Genomic DNA, 24541 nt, shown 5'->3' with positions numbered 1-24541 from the left:
TAGGTATCAAGCCCTATACTAAGAGCTTTCCACGTGTTATTTAATCCCCACAACAACCCTCTGAGATGGATACTATTATTCTCTCTATTTTACAAATGAGGAAACCGATACTCAAGGAGATTAAGTATCTTGCCCAAGATCACACAGTTTCTAAGTGGCACAGGGAATAGAACTCAGAGACCTAGACTACCAGAGACACACTCCCCACTCACTACCCTTTTACCTTTTTCCATCCCACCCACTCCTGCCATACCATCACCACCATTATTTCTTTCTCAAAGTGTCCTTTCCAGAACTACATCAAAAACTCTTAAAATAATGGTAAATATTCAGGTTCCAGAGACTGCCCTCCCCCCCACCCCATCCTAGCCTACTAAATCATGATCTCTAGTGTGGAATCTGGGAATCTGCTTTTAAAGATTCTAACACATGCTCAAATTTGGACTCACCGTCCTATGCTGATAGGTCAGGGGTCCAAGAAGGGGTTTTGATGGAAAGAGGAGTCAGATGAGTCAGATGAGTCAGAGGTCCAGGGTGGGATCTGACGTTCGAGGAGAGGTATTGAAGTGAAGAAGCAGTCTGAGGAGGAAGCAGGTTCTGAGGGTGGGAGGTGAAGTCAGAGTCTGAAGTCGAAAGAGGGGTCTGGGGTCCAAGAAATTTGGGATCAGAGAGAGGATCTGGGGTCGAGGAAAGGTTTGCGGTCAGTGGAAGAGTCTGTGGGCCAAGGAGGGGGTCTGAGGTCTGAGGAGGATTCTAGCTCAAACTGGAAGGAGGAAGAGGTTTGTCCCCTGGGCTGCATAAGGTGCCCCGGGTCACTACGGTTGCTCTTGCAGCGCGCTCTTCTCCTTTTACCCCCCACTGCGCGACCCCGACCTGCCCTCCAGCCTTTCCATCCACACCCACCCCCACCCGCGCACCCACTGCAGGCTGACAGCGCTAAGCAGGCAGGGGCGAGTCAGACCCGGACACTCGCTAGGGTGGGGTGAGGCGCCCCCTCCCGGCGGCCCAAGAGCCCAGGCCCCGCCCTCTCCAACTCCCCCCTCCCTCGCCCCCGCCGCACCACTTCCGGCAAGCGCTGCGCTGCTGGGGGGCGCGGGCGAGGATGGCGGCGGAGAACGAGGCCAGTCAGGAGAGCGCCCTGGGCGCCTACTCGCCCGTGGACTACATGAGCATCACCAGCTTCCCGCGGCTACCGGAGGATGAGCCGGCGCCCGCGGCCCCTCTGAGGGGCCGCAAGGACGAGGATGCCTTCCTGGGAGACCCCGATACCGGTGAGGCCCGCTGGCTCCGTCCCTGTCCCCTGGGACGTCCCCGGTCCTCCTTCATCTGCGCGGAGCATCACCTCCACCCTCCATCTCCCTAATTCATCCCCTTCCTCCTGAACCTCTCCCTTCTCCTCCCTTGTCTCTGTTAATTATCTGGTGGGGTTGGGAATGTATTTCTGCCTTGGAGGCTTAGGATGCGACAAGGGAGAACATGCCAAGGACTGCAGTAGGAGGGATTGGGGTTACTGCTTGGGAAGAACCAACTAATAAAGAAGGAATGTTGGAGGGAAGATCTTAAGGAACAGCTGTGACCACTCAGAAGAGGCCTTTTCTAGTGACAGAGAGCAGGATAGGACTGCAGCAGGATGGATAGAGGCTAGGTCTTGAGAAGAACTTCCCCACAGCCAGGGATTGTGGGAAGGAGAGACCATGGGGAGAAGCTGAGAATCTCTTCATGTCCAGGGAGGGGTAAAGAGAATATGATTCCCATCTGTTTGTGAGTGATGGCTATTGGGAGACAGGGGGATGGACTGCATGACCTCTCAAAGTCCTTGGGGACAGAGTGCCTTAGCTGTCCTGTGGATTACCTCACCCCTCCCGGAGCCATAGAGGAGCCATAGATCAGGCCAGGATATTAGTAAGGTACCCTGCCCCCTAGGATGCAGGCTCCAGAATTTTACTGTGTTCTCCTCGGTCCTCTGCAGGGACTGCAAGGTGTGGGAGTAGAGAGGGAGGAGACAGGGCTTGAGGGAGACCTGAGGGCCAAGAGCTCTCTGAGCATTTCTTCCCTAGTGCTCCCTCTGCTATCCATGTGGTCCAGCAGTATCCTCCCCTCCATTCTTCATCCTCCATCCTCCATCCCTCTTTCCCTCAACGTCACTTCCTGGCATTAGAGCATCCTTCTGTTTCACTCTCTCTTGCTCCCAGTGCCTACACTTGAGCTCTATCCCTTACTAGCCTGGCAGATCTGTTTCTCTGGCCCAGCCCTCTCTAGCCTGGCCCTTCTGTAGCTATTTCCAGCCTGACAATCCCAAATTCTTTCCCCCTCCACAACTTTCCAGTCTTCTGGCCTTGACCAGCAGCCCCTGCCAAGCTGACTAGACTGTACCCTACCTGGAAGGAGGAGCAAGGGAAGAGTGGGGAGGTTTATGGGCATCGCATGTCAAAGCTGCAGATCAGAACTACTTTTCCAGAGGGAGTAGCCCTGGAATCAGGAGGCAAGAGAGAGAAGTGGGAATATGTAGCCTGGTGGATACCAGCCTGAAACCAAGTCCTTTCAGGGGTCAGAAGTGCCACTTCTGGTCCCAGCACTGCCCTAACTCACTGTGTGACAATGGGCACAGCTACCCTGATCTGGGCCTTAGTTTCTTCTTTCAGCTCAACTGGGAATGCCTCTCTCTCCTAACCTAGAGATTGGAAACCCTGACATGTTTTCTCCTTGTCCCCTATAAATGTTTTAGCATTTATCAAAACTTGTGTTTATTTGTGCAATCATGTGATTATTCCATGTCTGTAAGTCCTATGAGGGTGAGGTCATGACTGTTTTGTTCACTGTCCTTTCTCTACCATCCCGCACAGTGCTAAGCACTCAATAAAAAATGTTGAATGAATAAACGAATGAGAGAGAAGATCTCAGGATGAAAGAATGGCAGGGAAGGAAGTTCACAAACCTCAGAGAGTACCTTGGGGAGTTAACACAAGCTCTGCCCTCAGCTGTACAAAAATCCAGCAGAGACCTTGGTCAGCTGAGTTTCTAGGAACCTGTACCTAATGCCAAGGTTGTACACTAAGGTTCCAAGAACCTTGCCATCATACCTATGTAGTCATTTCAATGCCATCTCTCCCAGCACTACTTCCAAGCCCCAAGGCTCCTTTGGCCCAGCTGGACCAGCCCGTTGTCTAAGACGGCCTCCTATATTCTCAACCTGGTGGTTCTTCCTAGTGGCACTGTCCCATCCTCTTATCCAGGACCTTGGTTGTGCCCAGCTAGCCTCTAGCCTGCCATTCCCCAGAACCAAATGCCAGGCACCCTGCAGCAGGCTCTGTGGAAAACAGAGCTAGATGGTAACCACTCCAAGGCTAGGGAAGTACTTTCTTTCCTCTCTTCTGAGCTCCAGACCTACATGTTCCTCTCTCTCCCAGGCATCTGCTTCTAGATGTCTTGCAGATGCCTTACTTTCAGGATGTTCTCTGCTGAACTCATCATCTCCTCCCCATATACCTGTTCTTCCCCCAGTGTCATTCTCAATTAATGACACTGCCATTCATCCAGTCTCCAAGGTAGAAGACCAAGAGCCACCCATGATTCCCCTCCTTCTTCTTACTTCCAGACTAGGATCAGATGCTCTGTCTCTCCTTCCTAAGTATCTTTCAAATTCCATCTCACCATCTCTGTGATCACCACTGTAGACTAAGCCATCATCCTCTCTTACCTTTATCACCCATAGGCTTCTAGTACTCTTCCTGCCTCTTGCCTCTCCCTCACCCCCTTAATCCCAATCCATCCACAGCCTGCACTTCTGATCATGCCACTGCCTCATTCAAAAATCTTCAGTGATTCTCCCCTTAAGGGAGTAAGCAAGCCAGGGATAACCTCAGTCTCCTGCTAAGCTCTCTCTCCTGAGCTCTAGACTTGCCAAGTCAACTCTGTTCAGGGTTCTTTTGTCATAAACTCGGCTAAAACTGAGCTATATCTAAAAAGAGAGTTTTATTCGATAGCATTACTGAAAAGTTCAGGGATGTGGGGCTTCAGGCGTAGCTGTATCGAGGTGCCTAAAAAGGAATTGGCTTTTCTCCATCTTTTGCTTTGCCTTCCTTTTTATGGGCTTCATCTTCAGAAAGCCTCCTATCTTATGGGGGAAAGATGCCCCCAGCAACAACAGGCTTACATCTTATCACCTTAGCAACCTAGACAGAAAGAAAGCCTTTCTCTTTTCCAATAGTTCTAGCAAAAGAACAAAGTTTGAGTCTCATTGACCTGGTGCTGGTCATGTGCCTGTCCCTGAACAAATCACTATATAGAGGTGCCTGTTCTCATTGGTTAGGCCTAGGTCATATACTTACTCTGGTCAGGAATGAGAGAATGAAGAATGAGAGGGGAGATAGTGTTCTCTACAAGAAAACTGAATGAGGAATGTTGTCTAAGCAGATAAAGATTAGATGCCTTCTAGGCCAGCAGCCTCCAGACAACTCCTGCTGGTGTCCCACAAATTCAGAATAGCCAAAATTAAACTCATCATCTTTCTCCCAAAAGACTTTTCTTCTGATCCCGAACTAACCTTTTCCCAGTGTCCTGCTGTTGCTCTTACATATCAGTAAAATCAAAGGTATTATTTTCTCAGCACTTACACAGTAGGGTACTCAGTAAATATTTTTGTTAAATAAATGAATAACTTAATTATTGATCGGTGGAATAAAAAGTCTTGAATACATCCTACTCTCCTGGGGCCATATGACCTTCACTTCCTGGTTCTTCATATCTGATTGGAGAAAACAGATTGAAGGACAAGTAGCTGGAAATATCAACTAGAATTAGCTTGTAAGTTTGGTTTTTGAGGGTGGAAATAGCTCCTGATGCCATGTGGAGCTATGGAAAGGAGGTTTTCAAGTTACATAGACTCTTGGTTCTGCCCTTTATTCATCTTACGATCTAAAGCAGGCAATTATCACCTTTCTCAGCCCCAGTTTCCTCATCTAAAAATGGACAGAGTAGGCCTATCTCATAAAGTTATGGGAATACTTCAATGAGGGAATGAATGTAAAGTACCTGGTATATAGTCAGCATCAATAAATATAAGTTCAAAACCATTTCCTGTACTTCTTTTGAAACCTCTAGAGGCCAAGGAGAGTTCTGTGCCCACAGTAGGTATTTAACCTCTGTTTGCTGAATGAATTCTAGTTTTATTTACAGACTTTGTGTTGCTGGTGGTGAGGGTTAGAAGCAAGCATGATCAACTGAAGGAGGCTTCCAGAACACAAGTTTCTTTTTTTAAACAAAAGTTTAAAAACAAATTACATGTGCATGGTAAAAAAAAAGAAAAAAAAGCGAGGAAAAGTGAAAGTCCCCTTCTCCATTCATAGCTCCCCACGATTTGTCCTTTTTATTTAAAAATATATGTATTGGGGCTAACCCCGTGGCCTAGTGGTTGAGTTTGTTGTGCTTCACTTCAGCAGCCCAGGTTTGGATCCCAGGCCCAGACCTACACCACTCATTGGTGGTCATGCTGTGGCAACTACCCACATACAAAATAGAGGAAGATTGGCACAGATGTTAGCTCAGGGCGAATCTTCCTCACCAAAAAGAAAACTTAAAAAAAACAAAAGACATATATATAAGTAGTAAAAATTTCAAACAAAAAGTTTTCCCACCCCATCTCATTCCCATCTTCAATATCTTTTCCCAAAAGTAAGCACCTTAAATAATTTCTGAAGATTTCTTGCATATATCAGCATTTTATCCATATATATGGACATTATGATTTCTTATTTAGACAAAAGAGGGGAGTGTGTATCATCGAGGGTCAAGGAACTTGGATTTTTATGATGTTGGCATTGGTGAACCACATAGTATTTTAAATAGGAAAACATAACAGTCAATTTTTAATATTATCCCACAGACTTTTAAAGAGGTTATACTCTTAGCGCATAGCAGCAGGTGCTCAAAAAATATTTATGGAATGAATGAACTTTTAAAAACACATTGTGAGTACATTAAGGTCAAGTTACCAGGCTATTTCTTTACTGTTCACAAACAGCCAGGACCTTTAGGCCATTCAGAGACCTAGTTTCAAGGCTAAGATAACCTAGAGGAGGGAAATTTTAAGATGGAAGAGTGTCTCAGCTCTGGCCAAGGTGGAAAAGGAATGGAAATAACTTTGAGTGCACACCTACAGGGTGCCCAGTATACATCGCCTCATGGAGTCCTTGTACCCATCTGGCCAGTTAGGGATTAGCTCCATTATTAGGGTGAGGAAAGTGAAGCTCATGACTTGAAGTGACTTGTCCATAGTCACACAGCAAGAAAGAGGCTTCAGGTCTCCCCTGCGTGCACTCTTACATCCTCAGATCCATTCTCCAGATAGCAACCAGAGGGATCTTTTTAAAACACAAAACAGATGGCTTCAACTTCTTGCTTAAAACTCTCCAGTGGCTTCCCCTGGCTCTTAGGGTAAAATCCAAGCTTCTCACTAGGCCCACGGGGCCCAGTGCATCTGGCCTTGCCTCATTCCCACTGCTCTTTCCCCTTGTTCGCTACACCAGCACCACTCAGGCTTGGTTATTTTTTTTCTAATGCACCAAGCTCATTCCTACATTATGGCCTTTACACCTGCTGTTTCTTCTTTTTGGAACACTCTACTCACTTACCCCTTGCTCGACATGTGGCTGTCTCCTTCTCATCCCTTAGTTCTTAGCTTTAAAAGTCACCTCCACTAAGAAGCCTTGCCTCATTTCCCCAGCTAAGCAGCCCCCAATTCACACTGTCATTCTCCATCATTTCATTCTTCTTTTTCTTCATAGCACCTGCCACAACTTGTAATGATTTATCTGTTTACTTGTTCATTACCTTTTTCTTCCACTGGTCTGTGAACCCCACGGGGGCAGGAACTGTCTGTTCCTTTTCCCTAGCGTCTAGCATAGAGCCAGACACATGGCAGGCCCTCCGTATTTGTTGAATGAATGAATGGATAACCCAAGGAAGGTTGGAAGCCAGAGACTGTCCGCTTAGTTTAGGTAGCTGCCTCCTTGCACAGAAGGCTGGGGCCCCAGCTAGGGCAGGATCTGGTTTCCAGGGAGGGTCCAACTCCCGCCTCTCCAGGAAGTGTTCTCAGCCCTGGGTCCTGGGTCCCGGGAAAATTGGCCTTGGGGCGGGAATCCAGCTGGCCCTGCTGCCCAGCTGGGCGTCCCTGTCTTCCCAGCCCGATGCCCTGGGGTGTGTCGGGAGACGCTGAAAGGTGAGCAGTGCTGTTGAGGGGGGTTTGTTTGACAGGGGTGGGGGGAGGGGGGGACCCGGAATAGCCCTGCCTGGAGGGCGGGCAGGGCCAGGTAACAGGCACCCAGACCGACCCCTAGCCGCCCGCAGACCCGGACTCCTTCCTGAAGTCGGCAAGGCTGCAGCGGCTGCCGTCGTCCTCCTCGGAGATGGGCAGCCAGGACGGGTCGCCTTTGAGGGAGACGCGCAAAGACCCGTTCTCCGCGGCAGCGGCGGAGTGCTCCTGCCGCCAGGACGGGCTCACGGTCATCGTCACAGCCTGCCTCACCTTTGCCACGGGTGTCACTGTGGCGCTCGTCATGCAGATCTACTTCGGGGACCCTCAGGTGAGGGGGGGAGGAGGAAGCAAGGAAGAGCTTGAGGAGACCGTGGGAATTGGGGAATGGCTGAGGGAGGGAGAGGGGCCAGGAAATGGAAAGGGGAGAGGGCGGTGACGTGGGCGAGGAAGGGCCCGATCAGGTAGGAGCATTTGGGGTAATGAGGGAATAGTCGTAGGGGAGAGTCGAGAGGACAAGACGGCAGGGCTGCCACCCCCGTCCCCTGTGGAGGTTCTGGGTTTAACAGGGGCCTCCTCCTGCCCCAACTTAGTCCCCTTTCCCCTCCCAGATCTTCCACCAGGGTGCCGTGGTGACCGATGCGGCCCGTTGCACATCACTCGGCATCGAAGTGCTCGGTAAACAAGGATCTTCTGTGGATGCGGCTGTGGCAGCAGCCCTGTGTTTGGGGATTGTGGCACCACACAGCTCTGGCCTGGGCGGGTAAGGAGTTCCCGGCTGTGGAGGTTGAGGTCCCCCAGGCCTACTTCTGTGTCCTGGTCTGTGTCCATGGGGAGGACTCTAAGTTTGAGAGAGGGGCAGCTGGGCCTCAACTCCTTGCATTTTCTCTTTCTACACCCAATTTCACTCCTTTTTCTTTATGTGGAGTCAGAGGAGTTGTTTTCAGAAGCTTTTTTTTTTTTTTTAACTGGGAAAAGGATTTTGTAAACTGTAAAGGGAGGTGCAAAGTTGGGGGTATAGGGTCATTAGGGCAATGATACTTAAACTTTTAGGGTTTACAAATCTCTACAACAAATCCCCGTGAGTCTGATGAAAGCTTTGGACCCTATATCCTCCAAAAATACACTCCAGGCAAAGAACTGTTAAAACGGAGGTTACAAACTGGCCACCCATGGGGCTATACCCAGCGCACAGATTGGTTTGGTTTGCACACTTAAATTTTTAAAAGTTTGTTTGCTAGTGTTAAAAAGTTGAGAACTTCCATGAAAATCCAGATTTCTAACATCTCTTGAACCTGGAGAGACCCGGTAACACTGGTCTCATTCCACATTCCCACATGGCTGCAGTTATCTGGTGCTGAATAGAAGTTGCTTCCCATGATGGGGCTTGTGCTGTCCACTTTGCCATAGTATCCACCATTCCCTACTGTTTATCTGTCCTGCTTTCCTTATTATGTTACTTGGCCACAGACCAACCATCTAAGATGCAACCCCCATCTCGGATGGAAACAAGCCACAGAAAAGGGACAAGCAGACGAAGTCCATATCTTGGCTCCTGCAAGACCAGCCCTCTAGGCCCTACCAAAGAAATTCCCCTTTTGGTTTTGCACAGTCTGTCCTTATATAATTTCAGTCCTGGGAGAGGGAGCGGGGGCATATCAAGGCAGCAGGTGCAGGAAGCTGGCAGCAGTCCAGCTATGGTCTTGCGGGGGTGGGGGCAGAACATCCTGCTTTCCCAGTCTCTGGGTTTTCCCTAATTAGGGATTAAAGTCTCCAGTGACAGGCTGGAAGAGGTCCATGAACTCTGGGTCCCCAACCCTCTCGATTTCACTCTCTACCCTCATAAGGTGGCTGACTCTCTGAATCACTGCTGGGAACGGAGCTGTGATGACAAACTGAGCCTACAGCCATCACTGTTGGGAGTTCAGGGGTGGCAGGTTAATTGTTCAGAGGGGTAACATATTATCAACCTCCCCTTTCTGTCTCTCTCCCAGTGGGGGCGTGATGCTGATACATGACATCCGACGAAATGAGAGCCACCTAATTGATTTCCGGGAGTCTGCACCAGGGGCTCTCAGGGAAGAGGCCTTGCAGAGATCCTGGGAGACCAAGGTGGGGGCCCTGGTGAGAAAAGAGGGTCCAGGGGTATCTCCCTTCACTGCCCTTTTACTAACCCAAGCATTACTTTGCTGAGTATTTACTATGGAGGTGAGGAGAAGAGTTAAGCAGGATGGTCTTAGGCTATGAAGGAGACAGGTAGCCCCCAAAATAAATAATGAACCACAAAGTCTGGACGGTTGATAACAGGCAATGACAGCAACACCTTACCTCTCTGGCAACCTTGCCTATCTGGCACGTAGGAAGGAGGAAAACAGGCTGCTGAGCAGCCTGAGATGTCGTGAAGTAGCTGCACTAAAACACACATCTCACTCTGAGCCTGTTGACTGTAACTTTTCCAGCCCACAACATAATATTAGAGAGGAACTGCTCGAGGCAAACCCACTATCCACTGAGAGCAAAGGAAGAAATAGAATAACTTGGAAAAGTAGATATTTAGTACAGTGGTAAAAGCCAAACGTGGCTTATCACAGCTCAGGAGTAATGGTGGTGTGATAACGAAAAGGTTAAATGAAAGTCCCTTGTGCTCTATTTTAAAAGGCAGGCGTAGGTATAATCCAATGTAGACAGGTTTCCATCTAAATTGGTTATGCCTTGGCTCTTAAAAGAGTTTGCTTAATTTATAAATCCCTCAACTGTGATAGATAAAGGAGGCCTTTCTGCATTTGCTGATAGGAAGTCAGGGAGATGGGAGGGATGCCTGCTGGGGACTACTTGTCCCTCCTCTGGGATACTTGGCCTGTGTCTCTCCCCTGTGCCAGCCCCCCATCCCTGGCTTGGGGCTCTGCAGAGTTCAGCCCAGCCCCCCCCTTCCAGTGACCTGGTCTCCTCTCTCCCTCGCCTGCCCGCCTTGCCCAGCCTGGGCTCTTGGTGGGGGTCCCCGGAATGGTGAAGGGGCTACACGAAGCTCACCAGCTCTATGGCAGGTAAAGACCCTCCCCTTAGGGACCAGGGGCCCCTGCCTGTACCCCTCCTTGGGTGGCCTTCTCCTGTCTTCCTGGATTCTTCCCTTCCCAACTCTCCACCCCCCGGCTAATATCCCCTTCCCTTGCCAGGAATCTCCTTCCTAGGAACCCCCCTCCCCCCAAGACCCCTCCTCCTTCCCCCAGGACCTCCTCCACCCCCTGCTCTCCGGCCCCCCCAGGCTGCCATGGTCCCAAGTCCTGGCCTTCGCAGCAGCTGTGGCCCAAGATGGCTTCAACGTGACCCATGATCTAGGTCAGTGGGGCCTGGGGGTCGGGGGAAAGGCATGAGGTTGATGGAGAGGGGAGAGGGAACCTCTGAGATTTGGGGCCCAGGCCAGAAAGCCCTCTCTTCCAGTTTGCTCCTCAGATCCCCTTACCACCCTATCCCACCATCACTGTTACCCACCAGGAGGCAGCCTCAAATGAGGGGATCTGGGAGGGGCCCATATACACCCCTGCCTCCCCCATAATAGGCTCCTGGGGGGCCAGGGCCCTTAGGGCCCACCACTCAGCCGTCATCCACCCCACCTATTGCGCATCTCAGCCCTCCAGTCCAGTCCTGTCACCCCCATGCCCAGCCTCCCCTCTGCCCGCAGCCCGCGCCCTGGCTGAACAGCCACCTCCCAATGCTTCGGAGCGCTTCCAAGAGATGTTCCTGCCTTCAGGCCACCCGCCACTACCTGGTTCACTGCTGCGTCGGCCTGACCTGGCCTCGGTGCTGGATACACTCGGCACCTCCGGCCCTGCTGCCTTCTACGCCGGTGGCAACCTCACGCTAGAGATGGTGGCTGAGGTGAGCGTGTAGGGAGCCCCCATGCCCTGAAGGACCCTACTGCAGGGACGTCCTCTTCCCCCTTCCTTCCCTGTCTTTCTTTTAACATATATTTACTGGAGATTCTACTTACTTGAAATTCTAGAATAGACAAAACTAACCTCTGGAGATGGAAAGCAGATCAGTGGTTATTGGAGAAGGGAGGGGTTGACTGGGATGCAGTGCAGAGAACCTCCTGGGGTGATGGAACTGTTCTGTCTTGATTGAGAAAAGTACCTTTGGGCTCACCAGGGCTGGTGCCAACCTGTCCAGGGGCCTGTCCTGTCCCTCCCAGGCCTGGCAGAGACCCAGAATCAGCTGTAGCTTCTCCAAGTCCACAATCCCACCCTGCCCTTGAGTTTTCTAGGACTAGGGAAAACACCTCCTTCACTGGTGACCATCTGGACTGGGAAGATTGATAAAAGGGCTTACCAACCAACCCCAAAGAGTCTTGGTCTGAGACAGTAATGAGTTCTGAGAACTGTTGCCAATAGTTCAAAACTCCTAACGGATAATTATGTTCAAGATAAGGATACACAGACCAACTCAGTGGTTCTCCCATCTGTTCATTGGAGATGATTATATCTATCTCTGCCATACAGTTGTGGGAATTAAATAGGTCTGTCATTCATTCTACACTCACAAGTGCCTGCTCTGTGCCAGACCCTGTGCTGGGCACTGGAGGTATGGATATGGTGATAGATATGGATATGGGCTTAACTGGAAGGGCCAGCAGAGTACTGGCTTTAGATCTGGTGGGTCCAGGGGCTCCAATCACATTGTCAGGACTTTGTCTGTCTCTCTTTCTGTCTCATGACTCTACCTCCCTCTGTTTGAATTCACTCTCTGTCAGATCCTTTCCACACCTGCTCCCTACCAGCCATCCTTCCAGAAAGCCATCCTAAAGAAAGAGCATTACTCATTCCAGTAGTTCCAGCAAAAGCCTCAAGGTTATATTCGTGAGCCTGTCATAGTTCTCATGACTATTCCCAAACCAATCCCTGTGGCATGGAAAAGGAATGCTCTGATTAGCCAGACCTGGGTCATGTATCCTCTCCTGCAGGTGGAGAAGGGGATGAAGGAGATGCTAACAAATTCCATCAGAGCTTTAAAAGAAAAAAAACCCAGAGTTGAGTTTATTAACTTGTCAGATAAAGGAACACACACCAGCCAAAAAATTCAATGTGTAGTTCACTGAGGGTAGATTAAAAGTCAGGGGTTTCAAGTACTAAAAAATACTAAAAAAAGGGAGAACATTCCTAGTAGCTGTGCTAATTTATGATTGAAAATTAGTGTGCTGGATAGGATGGAATGAGCCCATCAGTTTGTACAAGATTGGTTCATTGGTCAATAGAGTGCTTGGTTACATCTAGTAAGGGTCATTCTTACCAGGGTCATCCAGAGTTCATGGTTTTAGAGTGGCTTTAGTTGGTTGTAGAGAAATGCAGAATTCAGTTTTGATATCGTATAGGCAAGTGCTGCTATAAGTGGAAAATCTTCCTTTTATATAGGCAGAGAGAGCAGTACATGCAAGGACACGGAGTCATGAGTTTAGGAACTGCAGGTCACTCTGGGTGGCAGTACAGAGTTCATTGGGGAATAGCAGGATACGAGGTAGGAGAGGTAGGCAGGGGCCAGATCACCAAGGGCCTTGAAAACCCTATGAATTCTATTAAGTCATTCATAGAATGTACCCAGTGCAATGTCAGGCTCATAGTAGGTGCTCGGTGTTAGTGCTTTTCCCTATTCCTTTTTTCTGGAGTATCCAGGGCTGATGGGGTCCTTAAAGGCTATAATGGGAGTTGCAGAAGGCACAAAAATGATAAACATCTGATCTGTCTGTGATCCAAATGTATACAATAGGCCAAGCCCTATTGTACCACATGCTCAGAGTGTGGTCTGTGGCTCACAGCAGTGGTGGGGTCATTCTCTCCCCTCCAGGCTCAGCACGCAGGGGGTGTCATAACTGAGGAGGACTTCAGCAACTACAGTGCCCTCGTGGAGAAGCCCGTGTGTGGCGTGTACAGAGGTGACCTCTCCCCTATCTCCCAGGGTCCCCACTCAAGAAAAGCCTCCCAGTCCATGGCCACATCCTTTTGGCCTAGAGACTCCTCCCCATTTCACAGGAGAGAAAGTGAGGCAATGAGCTGCCTGGGCAGCCAATTGTTGAAGCAAGCCAGAGCCAGCCTACCTTCTGAAATAGTCATGGGGTCAGCTCCCCCAGTATTTAGGATATGGGGAGGGAGGTCTGGTCAAAGACTCAGTCCTGGAAATTGGGGTTCTGGCCATAAATTTTCTTGATTTGGGCACTGTGTTTCCTCAGCCCCCTCCTCAGCCCCACTCTCACTGCTCTGTACTTCCTAAGAAGAATTTGTAAGACCAAAGTCCATCTAAGCTTCAGGTTAGAGCAAACCTTTCAAGACAGTCATAGACCCGCCGCTCATTGTGCCAAAAGGAAACTGAGGCCCAGAGAGGGAATGGAACTTAACCTGCCAAACTCAGAATCAATGAGGAACCCAGAAAGCCAAGCTTATGACATGGTTGAAATCCATGTTTGCTGAACCCAAAATGGTAGCTTCCAGGGTCCCTCAGAAGATTCTCCGGTTCCCTCCCCTCTTGGAGGCCCAAATCACCTCAAGCCCCAGGAGAAGCCACCTCTGAGTTCAGGTTTCCAGGCCTCAATCTCCAGCCTGATTCCTCTGCCAGAGGTGGTGGTATATGGAACAGAGGAAAAGCATAGCTTTGGAGCCAGGAAGACTTGGGTTTGAGTACTAGCTGTGCCATTCACCTTGAACAAATTACTTCCCACTCTGAGCCCTGGTTCCCTCCTTAAAATGAGATAATAATAGTACCTGCCTCTCAGGGTACCCATGAGGATTTGATGAGATATGATGTTAGAGTTGCCCTGATCAGAGTGGGCACTGAATGTATTTGATTTCAAAAACACTCAGTGTGTACTTGATTTTCCATCTCCCTTTCCTAGCCTGGGTTCTCTTGGCAATGCCAGTACCTTGAGTACTCTGGGTTCCCTTTGCCTCCTGTAACCTTGGACTAGCTGCCTCTCTGTGCCTCAGTTTCCTCACCTGTAAAATGGGGATTATAACAGTACCCATTGTGAGGATTAAATGAATTAATTAATGTTAGTGTTATGTGTCGGGTATTATTATTATTCCTTTGATGTCCAAACATCTAATAACAGGGGCCTCAAATAGAAAGAGGAGGTTGCTGCTCCCAAGAAATTTTCTGGGTGGGACCATCAGGGGCCTTGAAAAGTATGCTGGTCTGTGGGAGGAGCTGAAAGGCACATGGTGGACCAGGAATCTGGACATCTTGACACCTGTCTCTGCTCTGCCAATGGACTGCAGTGTGACTCTGGGCAATTCACGATCCTCTTGAGCCTTAGTTTCCTCACATGGAAGAGGACACTAAAGGCCAGTTTTCTGGGTTGAGTCCTGGCCCTGCCCTTGACTCTGCATATGAACTTGGGTGGGTCCCTTTGCCTCTCAACACTTTGCCTCTCAGTGCAGTTTCCCTATCTGATGAGGGAGTCCAGTGCAATGGTCTCAGTCTGTGTGATGGTGGGATGTAGAGATGCCTTGACCCCTCCCCTGCCATCTCTCATTTCCTGTCCTTTCAGGCCACCTAGTTCTCAGTCCCCCACCCCCGCACACGGGCCCTGCCCTCATCAGTGCTCTCAACATCCTCGAGGGCTTCAATCTAACCAGCCTGGTGTCCCGGGAACAGGCTCTTCACTGGGTGGCAGAGGTAAAGCTGATTCCTCCACCCTACCCTGGGTCTGGGGACACTGGAAGTGAGGGGATGGGGTGCTGCCGTGGTGCAGGACTAAGTCACCTCCAAGTCTTCTCACACATGAGGATCCTGGGTGTGGGTGCTGGGAGGGGCCTGGCAGCCTCTTCCACACCCCAGCTCTGTTTTTAGACCCTGAAGATCGCATTAGCCCTGGCCAGCAGACTGGGAGATCCCGTCTACGATTCTACCATCACCGAGAGCATGGATGACATGCTCAGGTGGGTCCTAGGGCAAGACCCTGGGGACTGCAGAGGTGGTGCAGGATATGGGGGAAAGAACAGGTGAAAAGCAGCTAGTGGAACAATAAAGCCTGAAGTCCCAAGTCAATTTCAACTCAGCCCCAACTCACAGTGTGCCACAGTGGTTGCCTCTCCTTGTATCTCAATTTCCCCATTTGTACAATGAGTTGGTCAACTTCACCTGGCTCTCAAATTTTTTTGACTCCTATATGGACCCATCTGTTTCCCCTTTTGAGTGGGAAAAGAAAGTGTAATATCAATAATAACAGTCTCCAAGCAAATACTGGAGGTGGTTGGGATTTTGATTTTACTGTATCTACATTAGCAACATAACACAGTAGGAAGACTGTGGACTCTGGTCAGACTGACTCATTTCAAATCCCAGCTTCACCATCCACTAGCTGTGCAGCCTGGGCAAGTCATTTTTACTCTCTAAGTCTCAGTTTTTGCAAGGGGGCTTGACAATAATGGTGCCAGCCTCAAGAGGTCATGGTGAGGACTAAATGCATCCAAAGCACTTAGGACATTGTCTGGCACATAATAAGTGTTCAACCAATATCATTATTATTATTAATTGGCAATAAGTGTAAGAATGGTTACTATTTAACTGCTCCTATAACTGTCTTAAAGGCCAGCTAAGGAAAAATCAGAAGCCAAAAATAGAGTTAATGCAAATTTATATTGCTACTCAAACAACCCTCTATGAATTAAGTTGGAAATGTTGAGACTAAATGAGAAGCTTATAATTGAAAAGCACAAATGAAGCAACTGAAAACGATAACCAGCTCAAGGCCCCACGGATGAAGGCTAAAAACCAAGCCTCCCCCGCAACCCACTGATCCAAACCACATGAAACAAAGCCCTCTGTGCCTTCTCTGTGTGGTCACCAGCCTTTGTGGTTGGAAATGGAGTGAATGTCTTCAGTAATCCTTGGTAACTTGTCATTCTCTAATCAATTAGAGTAACTGAACTAAGAGTTATTAGGTAAGAAACCCTCAGTTGAACTTTAAGAAGTCTGGAGAATTGCATGTTGTTTTCAAGATCAATACAAATTTAGCTCTGAAACACACACACACACCCCCCTATATTAAATTCATTCAACTAATTCATCCAATAAATAGTTATTAAGCACTTACTATGTGCCAAGTCCTCCTGTGACTTAAAAAAATAATTCTAATAGCAAGTAAAGATCCCTGTATACAAAACCCTCCCTTGACTAAACTCTTAATAAAACTTTAGTTCTGGACTACAAACATTAAGTTAAATGAATTCAATTTGTTCATTCCAAACAAGTGTTTTCTGAGCATCTACTATGTCCTAGCTACTTTATAGAAAGAATTGAGTAAAATCAAGTAACTAAAAAATTCTTGATTTAAACATAAAATAAATTAAAAATTGGCTCTAGAAGTGAATCTGAATAACACCTGAATAAATTTGTTCTGCTCAGCAACTATTTCCTAGATATTTCCTATTTGCTGGGAACAAGTGAGCTTCTGCTCTCATAGACCTAGTCGTTCAGTGCAGGAGGTGGATGTTAATCAGATAATTGCACAAACAGACATCACAAAGTGTGGTAAGTGGGGCATAATGAGAGCCTGTTGTGTGTTCACCTCCTACCCCTTGTCTTTTCAGCAAGGTGGAGGCTGCCTACCTCCGGGGCCACATCAATGACTCCCAGGCGGCCCCTGCCCCCCTCCTGCCTGTCTACGAGCTGGACGGGGCTCCCACTGCTGCCCAGGTGCTGATCATGGGCCCTGATGACTTCATTGTGGCCATGGTCAGGTATGCCAGCTCAGACTCAGAACCTGGCACAAGGGATCATCTGGACAAGGAAGGAGGTGGGAGTTGGATGAGAGTGAGGGCTGCCTTGACACTCACCTGGCTCCAACCTCGGCCTGCAGCTCCCTGAACCGACCCTTTGGCAGCGGCCTCATCACCCCCTCAGGGATCCTGCTCAACAGCCAGATGTTGGACTTCTCCTGGCCCAACAGGACTGCTAACCACTCCGCGCCCAGCCTGGTAGGGCCTTGCTTTCCTTTTCCCCTGGGGACCTTGAGGCTAGGAAGTATGGCTGCCCCTCCCTCCCTAGTTCCTCTAGCAAGTTCTATTATAAAGAAAAGGAACTTAAACAAGTTGTCCACTTCATCCTCAGCTCAAGTCTGGGGCTTGGAGCCTGGCGGGTCCAAAGAAACCTTGTCCCATTCTATCGCTGTCTCACTGTGTGACCTGGGGAAAGTCTTGACCCCCTCTCTGGGCCTCAGTTGGGGCATTGGGGATAATTGACTCCCATTTGATGCTTTGGGCATTTTATAGCATTAGTAGTCTATGACTGTGTGATGCTCAGCTGATGGGGCTCAGCCCTATTTTGTGGCACTAAAGGGAGACCCAAGGAGAGAGATAGGAGTTATTGTCTACTTGGAGGCCAGTACTCTACACCCTGCAAGCCAGGGCCCCAGCAGGACAAAGACAGATAGAGGTGACCAGCGTGGGGATTATCCTGTTCTTCCCCATAGCCATCTTTCTTGTCTTGGTCCCCTCTCCTGCCACCCATGGTAGCCCCATAGCAGCCCCATAGCTTGGTGGGTCAACTCTCCACCCCAGTTATCCAGGGACCCTGCCTATTTCACAGACAGCAAACTGTGGCTTAGGAAGGGGCTCATCTCCCATGAAAACTGGGCCTATGGAAGACGCTAGAGAGAGAGGTTGGAAGAGTGATGGGGTAGCCCTTTCCTGTCTCGCCCCACCTCTTATCTCCCTTGTGTTTTCTATCCTCTGACAATAGGAGAACTCGGTGCAGCCAGGGAAGCGGCCATTGTCTTTCCTGCTGCCCACTGTGGTCCGGCCAGCGGAGGGGCTCTGTGGGACCTACCTCGCCCTGGGAGCCAATGGAGCTGCCCGGGGCCTCAGCGGCCTGACCCAGGTGAAGTTTCCGCCTTAGGAGGCCTTTTGTGGCCGGGAGCCAAACTGTGGCCTGGGCTGCCGGTGCCTCTTATGCCTCTGGCCTGTTCTCATCCTCTCAGCAAACATGGGCTGAGGCTGCTTTGTGCCAGGCCCATGCTCGGCACTGGGGACATGGATTGCTCTGTTTCTTAGCAAAAAGGGAGCCCTGAAGCTCCCTGTCTTCCCAGGTTGCAGGGGAAATCGCAGGGCCAGTAGAATTGAGAATGGGCAGGCAGTTTGGTTCCAGAGCCTACCCATCGTCCTAACCACTAAGCTACAAGTCCCCACATTGTACCCTGGACCACCCCCAGCTATTAACCCTGACCTGGTCAGGCAGGAGGGAGGAGAGCCCTGGAATGGATTAAAGGAGACTGTATGCTAGTGGTGCCGCTTTCCTGGCTCACTCTAAACTCTGGAGTGAATCACTTTAGTTCTCTGGCCCTCGGTTTCCCCTCTGTGAAGTGAGGACAGTCATCACAGGCTTGCCTGTCTTGAGCTGTTGAGAGGCTCGGATGACACCCCTCGTATAAGGGTTCTAAAGACTAAAGAATCTGGACCATGGGTAAGGGCTACAGAGTCCTGAACCCCTACCTCTGGGACAGCCCTGACTTCTGCCCCTTGGCTGCCCACAGGTTCTGCTGAATGTCCTGACCTTAAACCGGAACCTGAGTGACAGCCTGGCCCGTGGCCGCCTGCACCCGGACCTGCAGTCCAACCTCCTGCAGGTGGACAGTGAGTGCAGAGCAGAGATCCCCATGGGGTGGGCACAGGGCCGGGCGGAGAAAGGGGCTCCTCCCTAGGGTGCCCCTGCCTCAACCAGCATCAACTCCCTGCCAGTGAAAGTTCGATTTCTTTCAACCAACTCCTATTGGAACAGTGAAAGATCTGGGGATTGGAACCAGTCCTGCCATTTCCTTGCTGCGTGGCCTTGGGAAATTCATGTCTCCACTCTGAGCCTTGTTTTTCTCATTTGTAAAATAAGATATAGTTGTTCATTTTGCAAACCATTCATTCAGCAATTTGCATTGAATACCTCCTGTGAACTAGGCATTATCCTAGTTGCTGAGGATACCACATTTACAGGCAGACAGGAAAATAAAGAAAGAAGTAGGAGAAAATAAAAGAAATGATCTGCAGAGCAATAAAGCAGGATGATGCATAGGACTGACTTGATGACTGGGGAAGGCTTCTTTTTGGTGACATTTAAACTGAGATCTGAAGAGTGAGAAAGAGCCCACCATGCAAAAAACTGGGGAAGGCTTTGTAGGCCAAGGGAACAAATGCAAAGAACTCAGGGCAGGAATGGGCTTGGCGTGTTTTGGGAGTGGAAATGAGACCAGGGTGAGTGAGAGTGAGATGAGATCAGAGAGGCTGGCAGGGGCCAGATCACGGACCTTATAGATTATGGTGAGGAGAAGGACTTTCCTCTAACAAGGACAAGTACTTAATTTTGGACGGAGCTTAACTTCGTAACTGGGAAAGTATGTGCACCTTTGAGGAGTTTTTATTACAATAGACAACGTATTATGCTAGTCCACAGGGGATACAGAATTGAATGAGACATGGTCCTTGCTTGCTCAGTATTGTTCTCCCCATTTTACAGATAAAGAAACTGACACCCACCGAGGTTATAAAGTAGTCAAAGATCAACCAGTAAATGGCAGAACTGCAATTAGAACATATACTTGACTGATACCGAAGACTCAATTCTTTACTGTATGGCTCTTGATATCTCTTGGACTGAAGCATGTTAGAAGCCACAGACCTACATCCTCAGCAGTCACACTCTGTAGTTGGCCAGTGACACTTTGGATCCCAGCTGATGGATGATGAGGCTAAGTCCTTAAAAATGAATTGTGCAGGCCAGCCCTGGTGGCCTAGTGATTAGGTTTAGTGTGCTCAACTTCGGCAGCCTGGACTCGGTGTCCAGCTGTGGACCTACAGTACCGCTTGTCTCTCAGTGGCCCTGCTGTGGTGGTGGCTAACATACAAAAAGACGAAAATTGGCAACAGATGTCAGCTCAGGGTGAATCTTCCTCAGCAAAAAGGATTTTGCTCAACTAATATCTTTTGGTCTCTATTGAATGTGAGGCTCTGTGCTAAGTTATTTGGAGGGGGGCGGCTCATCCTAGCCTTTCTCTGAGGGGCTCACAGTCTAACACAGGGATATGAGGAGAGGAGGCTTGGCGAAGGGAAAGTTATCCACCTGAGGGCTCTGGGAAGCTCAATGGAGGAGGTGACAACTGGCTGGCCTTGAAGTATGAGCAGGAATTTGGCACATGGAGGTAAAGAATGTTCTGGACAAGGGGAACAGCCTAGGCAAAAGCCAGAAAGAATGGCTCAGAGAGCAGCCAGGAGTCCAGCTGGACTAGAGACATTGTTTCCCAAACCTCAGAATTTATCCAGCACCTTCCTGACTTTTGCCACATTTGCACACCATCTAAACCATTATTTACGTAATGTGTGCCTCTAAATGGACTTCCTTTTTAATCTAAATGTATTTTAAAAGTAAATCTTATAATCACAAATGGAAAAACAGCATAATTTGCCATTAAATAGATAATAAGTAGCTATAAAAAAATCAAATGTTTTTAGGTTTTAGTTAGACAGTGTTGCTCCCAGAAGGCTCTGAAGTCTGCTGTCTCTGTTAAAGATTAGAAATGTTAGAGACCAGACCGAAACTTAGTCCTTACTATTATCGAACGGATTGAAAGTGAACCACAAAGCGAATACATTTCCAACTCGGTGATTTAATGCTATTCTTGTGCCTTTATCTCAAGAACTACCAAATCACCCCATTTAGCGAAATAAGACCACATCTTTGTTGAGGAGAAGTGGGAAATGAGATTGCAGGGTTTATCATGGTGGTTGTGTTAAGAAGGGTGGACTTTATCCAACTGAGTAGGGGAGGGATATGACCTGATTTGTTTCATGTAGGGGAGGTGGATTGAAAGAAGGAGAACTTAAGCAGGGGAAATACAGGAAGCACTTGGGATAATGGTTCAGGCAAGAGATGATGAGGACCTGAATTTATGCAAGAGGATGGGGATGTGTTCATTTATCCGCTAAATACTTGCCTCACTTACTATGTCCTCACCCTGTTCTAGGAACTGGGGATCAATAGTGAACAAGACAACATTCCTGCCTTCAAAAAGCTTATAATCTAAGGGCCGGCCCGTGGCGCAGCGGTTAAGTTTGTGTGCTCCCCTTTGGCGGCCCAGAGTTCGCTAGTCCTGATGCTAGGCATGGACCTACGCACCACTTATCAAGCCATGCTGTGGCAGGTGTGCCACATATAAAATAGAGGAAGGTGGGCATGGATGTTAGCTTAGGGCCAATCTTCCTCAGCAAAAAGAGGAGGATTGGCAGTTAGCTAAGGACTAATCTTCCTCAAAAAAAAAGCTTATAGTCTAGCAGAGGGAGACACACTAAATAAATAAACAAACACAGGTAGCGTTAAGTACTTTGAAAGAAAACAAAGCAAGGTAAGGATAACAGGGGCTGCTGTTTTAGATAGTGGTCAGGGAAGTTCTCTCTGAAGACTGGAATGAAGTCAGGGAGCCAGTTTGAGACTGTCTAGGAGGAGAGCATTCCAGGCAGAGAGAACAGCAAATGCAAAGGCCCTGAGGTAGGAGCATGTTTGGCCTACTTGAGGGACAGCAAGGAGGCTAGAGCAGAGTTAAGCAAGGGAGAGAGTGGAAGAAAGTGATGAGACAAGTTTAGAGAGGTAGCAAGATACCAGATGATGTGTGACCTTAGGAGCCATGGTAAGGACTTTGGATTTTATTCTAAGAGTCATCAAAGATATCAGAGGGTTTTGAGTGGGGGAAGTGACATGGTCTGACTAATGGTTTATAAGGATCCCTTTGGCTGCTGTATGAATAAGCTGTAAGGAAGGCAGGATTGGAAGCAGAAGGACCAGTTAGTGGGCTGTGCAGTAATCCTGGCAAGTAAGGATTGCAGCTTCAGCGATAAGACCCCAAAGCCCTTTTTCTAATATTAAGAATGATCGTATATTATTGATAACTTACTGTATGCAAGGCTTTGAGCTCGGTGCTTTCTGTGTATTATTGTCTTTAATCCCTGCAACAACTTCTTATACTAGGTTCTTGTATAACCCCCATTTTATACATGAGGAGACTGAGGCTCAGAGAGGTAAAGCAATTTGCCCAAGGTCATACAGCTCCTCAGTGGAGCACCCAGGACCAGGACTCAGGTCTGACCAAAGGACTCCTAACAAGTGCTGGGAACACTCTGAATGTGTATAATTTGGGGGATGGTTTTCAGGTGAGTTCACAGAGGAAGAGATTGAGTTCCTGGAAGCCAGGGGTCACCATGTGGAGAAGGTAGATGTCTTATCCTGGGTCCATGGCAGCCGGAGAACCAACAACTTCATCATCGGTGTGAAGGATCCTCGGAGCCCAGATGCAGCTGGAGCCACCATCCTGTAGAGCAGTGGGGTGGGGTGGGAGTCTCTGCTCCCCCCCTTTGCATGTTCCTAGAGTCCCTCCTTCTCCCAGGTTTGGTCTCAGGTGGACCCCAGGGATGCCCCAGCTCAGGGGCCAGAGGGGATGCTTAGCAAACCCTATCCCAGAGTAACTGGAAAATTCTCCATCTGGAGGCTGGTGGTGGTGGTAGTGGTGGTAGTGGTGGTGGTGAATGTCAGTGTCCACAACCAGGCAGGCGGGACCTTGAGGAGTCAGACTATCTGTCTGTCTGCCTCCTTTCCCTCAGCCACGCTGGCCCTGAGCTTAGGGATGTGCTTGCAAATCCTTCTCAAGGGTCCTCACAACCCCAGCATCTCCAGTCTGGCCTGACCTTGGCCTCATCTTCCAGCTCCCTTCTCCTGTCCCCAGCCTCATTTCTTAAATGACTAGGATTTTTTTTAATGGACCATCCTGGGGAGAGAGTGCTCTCCCTCCAGCTTGAGGCGGGGGCCTTGCATCTGGGGAGCCCCAGGGTATGAGGTAGGGGTGGGGGTGGGGACCAGCTCAGGGGCTTCCATTTGCAAAGGGGAATTAAAGAAAGAATATTGCTTAACCATGGCTCTGGCTTCTTTTGTGTTTGGCTGTGTTGGGAGTGGAAGTGAGAGAGGAGGTGTTGGCTCACCCTGTCCCAGTAGCCCTGACTCCAGCACAAGCAGGTGTCAACTTTGTGGGGGTTGTAATAATATCTGCCATCTATCCAAGAGTTTCATTAATAAAAATAAATAAGAAGAATAATTATAATTACAGATAGCATTTTTGAACACTTAAAGTGTGCCAAGCTCTATGCTAAACACTTTACGTGGATAATCTTATTTAATCTTCATTACAAACCTCATGAGAAAGGTACTAATATTATTCCCCTTTTACAGATGAGAAATTGGCAAAAAGAGGTTAAGGGACTTGTCTAAGGTTCCTCATGTATTAAATGGAAGAAGTAGAATTCCATCTCAGAATGTCCAACTCCTAAACTGTGCTTTAAACCACTTGCACATCTACTAGGTGAACTATTTGTTACAGAGTATACTGTGTATATAGTATACGTCAGACGATAAATACCTTTTAGAGACTATGTCATTCATGCATGCACATATCCAGCCATTATGTTCCAGGTACTTTGCTAGGCACTAGAGATTCAGCAATGAACAAGACAGACAATCTTTTATGGATTTACAGTCTACAGGGGAATCAAACCTTAAAGAAATAAGGACACAGATAATTAGGTAATTGCCATCATGATAAGCTCTATAAGGGATGCTATGAGCAGAAAAGTTCATCTAGTTCACAGGTGCGATGGGATCAGCAAAGTCCTCCCCAAGGAGGTGATGAGGATGAGTAGGATTCACAGAAAAAGATTAGATGGGGGCTGTGGGAATGTCATTTTAGCTAAAGGGAACAATATGTGCAAAGGTCCTGTGATGAGAAGGAATGTGTTACGTTTTAGGAGGTGGAAAAATGCCAGTGTATTCTTCCTAGAGCAGAGATTGACAAATTTTTCCTGGAACGGCCATACAGTAAATATTTCGTGCTTTGAGGCCATATGGTCCTTGTAGTAAATACTCAACTTTGCTGTTACAAAGGCAGCCACAAACAATATGTAAATAAATGGCTGTGTCTGTGTTTCCAGAAAACCTCATTTAACAAAAACAGGGCCCAATATGGCCTAAGGGCAGTTGTTTGCTGACCCCTATTCTATAGCATACTGAGAGGACAATGGTATGAGAGGAAACTGATGAGGTAGATAGAACATCCTTATGAAGCTTATGAAGCTGGTATTAATTTCTCCAATTTATGCATGGGGAAATTGTGGTTCAGATACGTGAACTAACTTGATTAAGGACACCCAGTTAATAGTTGGCAGATCCATAATTCAAAAGTAGTCTGTTTGACTCCAAAGATCATGTCCCTCTCTTCTTTAAAAAAAA

General features: G+C 48.5%; 2 protein-coding genes across 8 annotated transcripts in view; one reads left to right on the top strand and one right to left on the bottom strand.

Annotated features, from left to right (window-relative positions):
* The window catches only part of ACSS2 (acyl-CoA synthetase short chain family member 2), a 50256-nt gene extending 49215 nt beyond the window's left edge, over positions 1-1041 (bottom strand). The window contains exon 1 of one of the 2 annotated variants that reach the window (XM_070247407.1): positions 450-1041. The gene's annotated coding sequence lies outside the window, so the exon portion shown is untranslated. The remainder of the gene's footprint in view (positions 1-449) is intronic. The other variant, XM_070247406.1, reaches the window with a different exon arrangement.
* Positions 920-23177, top strand: GGT7 (gamma-glutamyltransferase 7). Of its 6 annotated transcripts, none has more exons than XM_001501318.6 (15): positions 920-1271; positions 7345-7580; positions 7861-8012; positions 9244-9361; positions 10226-10293; positions 10512-10585; positions 10929-11125; positions 13085-13172; positions 14781-14908; positions 15083-15171; positions 16825-16974; positions 17094-17211; positions 17975-18112; positions 18765-18864; positions 22420-23177. In XM_001501318.6, exons 1-15 carry the CDS (start codon positions 1103-1105, stop codon positions 22581-22583), a joined length of 1989 nt encoding a protein of 662 aa, XP_001501368.2. In that variant the 5' UTR covers positions 920-1102; the 3' UTR covers positions 22584-23177. The 6 variants fall into 6 exon arrangements, with proteins under 6 accessions (XP_001501368.2, XP_023482205.1, XP_023482206.1 ...); XM_023626437.2 differs by having other exon boundaries at positions 1053-1271; positions 10129-10293; positions 10477-10585; XM_023626438.2 differs by having other exon boundaries at positions 1053-1271; positions 9244-9373.
* The last annotated feature ends 1364 nt before the right edge of the window (positions 23178-24541 follow it).

The sequence above is a fragment of the Equus caballus genome, chromosome 22 (assembly GCF_041296265.1).
Source record: "Equus caballus isolate H_3958 breed thoroughbred chromosome 22, TB-T2T, whole genome shotgun sequence".
Lineage (NCBI taxonomy): Eukaryota > Metazoa > Chordata > Mammalia > Perissodactyla > Equidae > Equus > Equus caballus.
This window is presented reverse-complemented; position numbering and strand designations above follow the sequence as displayed.

Excerpts from the sequence above, each read along its gene's own strand:
- GGT7 (XM_023626437.2), top strand. The coding sequence starts at position 1,103 with ATGGCGGCGGAGAACGAGGCCAGTCAGGAGAGCGCCCTGGGCGCCTAC. Across the intron at positions 11,126-13,084 it reads CGCTAGAGATGGTGGCTGAG|GCTCAGCACGCAGGGGGTGT; the intron begins GTGAGCGTGTAG and ends TCTCCCCTCCAG. Across the intron at positions 16,975-17,093 it reads TTCATTGTGGCCATGGTCAG|CTCCCTGAACCGACCCTTTG; the intron begins GTATGCCAGCTC and ends CTCGGCCTGCAG.